The sequence below is a fragment of the Notolabrus celidotus genome, chromosome 19 (genome assembly GCF_009762535.1).
Source record: "Notolabrus celidotus isolate fNotCel1 chromosome 19, fNotCel1.pri, whole genome shotgun sequence".
Taxonomy (NCBI): Eukaryota; Metazoa; Chordata; class Actinopteri; order Labriformes; family Labridae; genus Notolabrus; species Notolabrus celidotus.
The window spans coordinates 29,077,737-29,085,785 of NC_048290.1; the positions used below are offsets into that span (position 1 = coordinate 29,077,737).

The 8,049-nt window shown below is 39.5% G+C and overlaps 1 protein-coding gene across 4 annotated transcripts; it reads left to right on the forward strand.

The window, feature by feature from the left end:
* The first annotated feature begins 1,037 nt into the window (after window positions 1-1,037).
* Window positions 1,038-7,643, forward strand: LOC117831065 (syntaxin-2-like). Of its 4 annotated transcripts, none has more exons than XM_034709543.1 (9): window positions 1,038-1,142; window positions 1,486-1,548; window positions 1,636-1,735; window positions 3,381-3,455; window positions 3,927-4,000; window positions 4,189-4,297; window positions 4,804-4,877; window positions 6,568-6,705; window positions 6,800-7,643. In XM_034709543.1, the coding sequence occupies exons 2-9, from the start codon at window positions 1,498-1,500 to the stop codon at window positions 7,004-7,006; spliced, it is 828 nt and encodes a 275-aa protein (XP_034565434.1). In that variant the 5' UTR covers window positions 1,038-1,142; window positions 1,486-1,497; the 3' UTR covers window positions 7,007-7,643. The 4 variants fall into 4 exon arrangements, with proteins under 4 accessions (XP_034565434.1, XP_034565435.1, XP_034565436.1 ...); XM_034709544.1 differs by having other exon boundaries at window positions 1,070-1,138; XM_034709545.1 differs by having other exon boundaries at window positions 1,105-1,151.
* The last annotated feature ends 406 nt before the right edge of the window (window positions 7,644-8,049 follow it).

Here is an 8,049-nt window from a genome sequence, read left to right on the forward strand (position 1 = left end):
CATGACAAATAAAAATCATCCACTAGATCTTCAAATCTGCAGACGTGGGGAGTAAAACCGACCTCTGCCAGAAAGGCAGCGGGACCTTTTCTGAAGGATTGGTCACAGATTCTGTGTTTCTTGTTGTTTTATTTGTCAGTATGTCGTGTGTCTTGGTACACAGCTACAGCTACGACATGTAGCTATGTAGCTATGCTAACTAGCGCTAGCACTTATCCATGATAAATAAAAATCATCCACTAGATCTTCAAATCTGCAGACGTGGGGAGTAAAACCGACCTCTGCCAGAAAGGCAGCGGGACCTTTCTGAAGGATTGGTCACAGATTCTGTGTTTCTTGTTGTTTTATTTGTCAGTATGTCGACGTGTTTCTTGGTACACAGCTACAGCTACGACATGTAGCTATGCTAACTAGCGCTAGCACTTATCCATGATAAATAAAAATCATCCACTAGATCTTCAAATCTGCAGACGTGGGGAGTAAAACCGACCATTGTGTTTATTAACACAGCCTACAACTAACATGCCTCCCTCCTAAGCTCCTTGTTAGCACACATTTGTGCAGGTAATGAAAAACAGAGGAGGGATTCAGTATTATTTTATACAGTCTATGGGCTGAACAAGCTCCGAGCTCTGACTCCGTGACAGACCGGATATTGTTGTTACGTAACAAAAACACGGAAGTCTGAAACGGCTCGTTTCACACACATTTACAGAAAGATGTAGAAATCAAAACAGGGGCAGAATGGATTTTTTTCATTCTCGGGGGGTTTGTAGACATGCCAGGGAAACATATTTCAGGTAAAGAACCATTAAAAAGTCAATTTTGCATGATATGTCATCTTTAAGTGGAGTGTAAGTAGCTCAAGCACCACCATTATTTCACTCATAGGTCTGTGCCTATAAATGTGGAAAAACTACAGCGTTTGCTTCACATTTAAAACGCCTCACCTGCCCACCTTTATGCTTCAGTTGGCTTTGTGTACCCTTACCTTGAACAGACCGGTGTGAGCACTGGCAGTTGGCTTCTTTGTTTGCTCGCTCTGGCGGAAACGCGCCTGCGTGCACGCGCTCATTATAATACACACAGGTGCGTTCACGCAGGGCAGGAGGAGACACAGGAGAAAGGACACAGGAAGGCAGGTAGAGGAGGTCGAGCTTTTACTTGAATACCGAAAGTAACAGATATAGGCTACCCAATCAATATGTCTTACTCCTGTTTGCAGTTAGGAGAAAGTAATAAGCATGGCAGGCTTTATAATAACTACCGGTTTGGTCAGTTTAAAGACTTTATGCTGCACACGGGCTTGATGTTGATGTTGTGTAGCTTCTGGCAGCAGCGTGTTAAAGAGATATCCTGACTATGTGGCTCTTAAATTGGTCTTACTAATGTTGCAGGAGCTTGAAACGCTCTCGTGCAGGATTATTTTGAGCTACAGGTGAGTATGTTGGGTAGTCTGATGTTTCCCTGTTTTGTTTTCCACAGCGGCAGGATAGTATGACAGCTGCCGTAGAGAAGACAGTTAACATGGAGGATTTTTTCCAACAGGTAAACTTCTCAAAGTCTGTTTGTCTTTTTGTCTCGTCACATTCAGTAGTAGACTACCGTGTTTACGTGTGTCTGTGTGATACACAGGTGGGAGAGGTTAGATGCCTCATTGAGAAGATCTCCTGTCAAGCAGAGGAGGTGGAGAGGAGACATGGCGCCATCCTTGCCAATTCAAACCAAGACAAGAGTAGGCTAAGTATTACTCAGAGGTGCATTGTGAAGTCTTATTCTGCATGTATGTGGTTGGTGTTTCTATGCATGATGAAAACGTATCTGCAAATGATAGAAATGCAGAAACCTGACGCCTTCACTATTGTGCTGAGACTGCAAGAGATCTTTCCTTCCCTTCAGGGTGTTCAACACACAGAGGACAAACAGAGCAACAACAACAAAACATCTGCCTTTGACAAACACATTGCTGCTTGTTTGTGAAAAAAAAACGTAGTAATTAAGTGAAACAAATGAACCCAGCCCTTTTTATACCACCACTTAAATTTCAGGACATGATGAAAACAGAGATTTCTTGCATTTACAAGCCAATAATACTAATAATAAGATAAGATAAGATAAGATATTACTTTATTGATCCCCCGGGGGGGAAATTCAGTTGTTACAGCAACCCAGACATAAGTACAATCAAGAAAGAAGTTTCAATAAGTACAAAATAAGTACAATAAGTACAAAATAAGATTAAAAAAAATAAGTACAAAATAAAAATAAAAAAAATTAAATAAAACAAAAAATAAAACAAAATAACATAAAATAAATAAAATAAAATAAAAATAAGTAAAATAGAATGGATAAATAAAGCTAGAATACAATTTAGATATATACAATGTTACAAATGTCAATCAATCAATCAATCAATCAATCTTTATTTGTATAGCGCCAAATCACAACAAACGTTATCTCAAGACGCTTTTACAAACAGAGCAGGTCTAGACCACTCTATGTCAAATTATGAACAGAGACCCAACTTCAAGACAGGGTAAGACTCAGTCTGACCCCACCTTAATCCATCATGAGCATTGCACATAGCAGTATTTCGCTAATTTAGCATAATGTGCTAATAATTAGCACTTTTCATCCACAGCCCTAGCTGATGCTAATATGCTCTCCACTCTTGTTGACAAAAGTTGATCTGGTATGTTTAGCTATGATTGATCCAGGGGCATGGCCGGATTCGAGGCTTGTCTCAACCGATTACATTTTCCAAATAATCCTCAAGTGTGTGATGTCAATATGACTATTTTACTGCTCCTGGCAGAGTCAGAGCCTTCCCCGACCTGGGATTGTAAATATCAAACACGTTTGATATTTACAGTTCCAGGTCAGACTGCTTTCGACAGAACACCTGCAATAAACGGATGAGAGGAGCAGGCCAGGGAGTGTCACTAACTGGATGTTGCGTACATTTACAGCTCACAAATATGGCAGCGAATGTAAACACAACTGTGCCATATAAGCCACACCTATACTGACTTCTTGGCCAGGATTCTAACTGAACACATTCTAGGACACCCAGTTGATGAGATTGATCAGCCTTCATGTTTGTTTTTCTTCTGCAGTCACATTTAATCACATGATTTTCTGTGAAATCAAATGTCTGTGGAATCATCACTGTCAAACGTTTGCGTTCTAGCAGTCTCATTGAATCACCAAGTCAGACCTGTCCTTGTGTGTATGGCCAGGGTAAAACTATAGAAAGAATATAGACAAAGCTGTGATTATTGTAATATTAAACCTGTAATTTCAATGCACAATACATTTCAAATGCAAATACAACTGCTACTACCCACTCCATGAAGTGAACTTCTTTTATGTTGTTCCAGAAAGCAGAAAGGAACTGGAGCTGCTAAACAATGAGACCAAGAAGAATGTAAACCTGGTCCGAGCCAAGTTAAAATGTGAGTGGAGATACTATATTTCTTGAATTCTTGCACAATGCCCTCTGGGATAGCATATGCTGAGTTGCCTCAAACTGTAGTAGGGACATAGCACAACTTGTGCAGATACAACAGTGTTCAATGTGCAAAGTTATTATCATATGAGGCTGTATGTTGTCATTGTTCAAAACAATGAGCAGGAACTATGCAGTGGCATCACACTTCCTCTAGTTCTAAGGGTAACACAGTTCATATCATGGAATTTGACTTGCAAATGCATAAAAAAGGAAGGCTACTGTACTCCACTCAAAGAAGTGTGCTTTATATCACCATACAGATAATACAAAGTACATTTGTTAACAGACTGGCTTTAATTGAACCATTGTTTCTGCACAGACTGTGTGTATAGTGAATAGTATGTTTGAGTTAAATCAAAGTTTTACATTAATTATAGGCTTGTTTTTAATGTCAGATCTGTCTCATGTTCTCCAGCAATGCAGAAGGACCTGCCGGTAGACGAGAACAGCACAAGTGCCTCAGTCATCCAGCGAATTCACAAGAACCAGGTCTGGCCACACTTTGATCTCTTGAAAACGCTAGGTGTACACAGACAGACAGCTCTGAAGTTTTACACATACTCCATTTGTTCCAGAGAGGCCTCAATGTTTTCACACCAACCACATCTATAATTTAATTTCCTCTAAAGTTGAGTTCAATGATCTGATGCAAAACTCTGTTGACTTCCTTTCACCAGCACTCGCATCTGACTCGATGGTTTGCTGACGTCATGAGGGGATACCACAAAGCTCAAATCGGCTTCAGAGATAAATGCAAAGCTCAAATTCAGAGACAGCTAGAGATTGGTGAGTTACCAAAAAATTGAGCCAAAACAGTACTTCGTCCTTCTCCCCCTTTGCTCTGTGTTCTTTAAACCAATGTCATGTCTTAGATAATGACCCTTAATACCACTACAGTTCTAGTTTTCTGAAGAGATGGAGCCCACCAGCTCTCCTTTATCATCAAGAAAATCTGTCCTGTTGCGTTCTCATCCTTGGTGTTCTGTTTATCCGTGTAGGTATTTTGGAAGATCAGCTTTACATTTGAATCATCTTAGCTTTTTCCCTATAGATGAAACACTTGGATGAAATCCACATTAAACCTTGTTGTTTTTGTTTGAAGGAACAGAGATACAGAGTGTAATGACACCATCTTGTGGTGAAAAATTAAAAATACATGTCATTTCATGTTTTGTTTTGTTTCACTGTTTTTGCAGCACACACATTCTGATTTACAAAGTTGCACCAAACAATGACTTGTGTCAAACTTCATTATCATCTGAAAACTTATATCATGTTTGTTTTTATTTCAGTGAATAGAGTTACTACAGATGATGAGTTAGAGGAGATGCTGCACCGTGAAAATCTTACCATCTTCATATCTGATGTAAGTGAAATGTTCTTCAACTTTGGAACAGAAAAAAATGTCTAAAAAACATGTACTGTAAAATGTAGTATATAAGTCACACCAGTATAAGAGGCAGCCTGTTATTTGGAAGGGGCAGCAGTCTGCTATTCAGATTCAACCATAGACTGTAAATAAAAATGGACAGCGTTGCTCCGCCTCTTCCCGTTGTACGGTTCTGAAGCCAAAAAATCCCGCTCCTGGGCGCCGCCATTGTGCAGCCAGAGCCTGTAAAGCCACTGTAATAAGCTCCGCCCTACAGCGTAACGGCACAAGTCGCTGTGTGTCCTTTGAAGTTTCACTCCACGGCGGCTGTGAATCAAAGGAAACCTGGAAGTAAAACCCCGTTTTTTAAACTCTAAGATAAGATAAGATAAGATATTACTTTACTGATCCCCCGGGGGGGAAATTCAGTTGTTACAGCAACCCAGACATAAGTACAATCAAGAAAGAAGTTTCAATAAGTACAAAATAAGTACAATAAGTACAAAATAAGATAAAAAAATAAGTACAAAATAAAAATTAAAAATATAACAAAAAAATAAAACAAAATAACATAAAAAAAAATAATAATAATAATAATAAAATAAAATAAAATGAAAATAAGTAAAATAAAATAGATAAATAAAGCTAGAATACAATTTAGATATATACAATGTTACAAATGGAATTTAAATTAAATAGCAGTAATTACAGGCAGTATTAAAAAATGTTTCAGTAGTGACAGGTTGACATGGTGTGATTATGGTTGGTAATGACAAATTAAGCAATAAATAGAAGAATATTTGTATGTAATATGACCATTGGTTGTACTTAGAATAGTAATGTAATTTAACAAAATATAATATAGCAAGATAATTATATAATACAGTATATTATACATTATAATGCCAGCAGCAGTCAAGAGAGAGTTCAGGATGGGATGATGGAGTGTGACAGACAGAGCAGGGATGTTATGGATCTGTTCATGGGGGGGGGGTGTCAGTGGTCAGCATGGCGCAGTCTGTGGCCTCCATTACTGTTCAACAGTCTGATGGCAGTGGGCACAAAGGAGCGCCTGAAGCGTTCAGTCTTGCACCGTGGTGGAATGATGCGCTGACTGAACGAGCTCCCCATCAGCCACAGCTCATCATGGAGAGGGTGAGAGGGGTTGTCCAGGATGGCTCGCAGTTTGTCCATCAACCTCCTCTCAGCCACTGACTCCAGACTGTCCAGTTCTAGGCCAGTTCTAATAACTAACGAAAAAGAAACTTTTCAGGAAAAAGAGACCTTGAACACAAAACAGTCAAATACTAACTACATATCACCACAGCATACGGATGAAAGAAGCATTCGTACGATGTGTATTTATTTTTTAAAGCTTGACTGCTCCCCCATTCAAATGAATGGGGGAGACAGATTTTTTGACCTATACTGCAGCCAGCCACCAGGGGGCAGTCACACTGCTGAAAGCCCGACCACCAGCCACCGGAACCTCTCCCTTGGATTCAACTTACTTGTTCTACCAAAAAAAAATAATCTGACTCAAGTATCCAACAAAGCTGAGTAATACTTAGAGATATCAATCATAAGGCTGTTTGTGTTGTTTATCAAATGGATTTTTAAATGCAATGCTTGTAAAGCTGTTAAGATGATTCATTTAAAATCAATGGGTGCACTTTTTCTCTCACAGATCAACTCCAATGCTCGAATTTCGAGCCAGGCTCTAAGTGAGATTGAATCTCGTCATCAGGACATCATCTGCCTGGAGTCCGGCATCAAAGAGCTGCACGAGGTGTTTGCTGACACTGCCATGCTCTTGGAGAGTCACGTAAGACTTCTGCTTTATATGGAAATAACCACAGATAACTAGGTGTTCCTATGCCATGACCCAAAACCTGACTGCTGTGTTTTTCTTGAATCAGGGGGACTTGATCAACAACATTGAAAAGAATGTGACGGGTGCAGCAGAGTATGTAGACGTGTCCAAAGAAGAAACCCACAAAGCAGTCACGTACAAGAAAAACCCATACAAGATAGCATCACTGCCAAGCTTCTTCAAGGGTTTGAAGAGGCAAGCAAGTACTAAAACTGCAAATGATCAAAACACCTCAGAGGTAAACCATGACTGAGCTCCTGAGCTCGTTTGAACACTGACTGCATCAGATGTCATGATCAACATCAAAGCCTGTGCCTGATGAAAAAAACTTCATGTGAATTGGGTTACGGAATCTGCCTGTGACCTCAGATGCCTTCCTTTTCCAAAATGAGACTGAGGATGATGATATGTGGAATTGAAATGATGATTTGAACAGGTTCGATAAAGATATGTCAAATGAAAGTTAAAGGATACTGATGTAAAGTCAGAAAACGAGGACACACATGGATCAAACCTGACAGCCTTACATAACTGTCTGTCTTAACTGTCACCCAGTGGTGTGAATCCTGAGTCTATAATTGATTCCTATCCAATGTTGAGAAAAATATCTGAATACTTCTAGAAGGATAACGCCTGAAATTCATTGTCACATAGCTGATGTTCCTCATAGTGGCCAATAGGGGGCATGAAAACATCAGAACAAAAATCTAAACAATGCTCATCACCATCCATTCTGTCTGCAGTCATCCTGAACTCTATTCCTTGTGTGTTTGTTAATATTATGGGCTTTACTGAAAATGCATACAATGTTTTTATATGTGGTCTGACGCAAAGAGAGAAGAATGTGTTGTGTTTTAAAATAAATGAGGCTTGCAAAATCCCATAATAAACCTGTGTCAAAATGTTGTTGTTACTGGAGCACTAGAAGGGGAGAGGGGAAAGGATGTGCTCACTAATAGTAGACATAATGGAAAAATCAATTGAAGAGTGGATTGTCAAAGGCTGCTCCCGTGTGCAACACTTTAAAATGGATCAGACATAAACATGTTTTTGGGTACATTCATTAATGGTTCGATTGCACCATTTCACTGCAGAAATATTTTCAAAAACTATGAAGGATATTGCTCAGGAAGTGGGGTTTTATGAGGTGCTGGTCAATAGTAAGTGTGTGTTACCCACAGGTGATCCTGGTCAACTCAACCCCATTTCAAGAATTTGGAGAGAGAACAAACAGAAGCTAGGCCAGCGACTGCTGAAGACTGAACCTATCTAGGTTGCGCATGAAAAACAATGTCA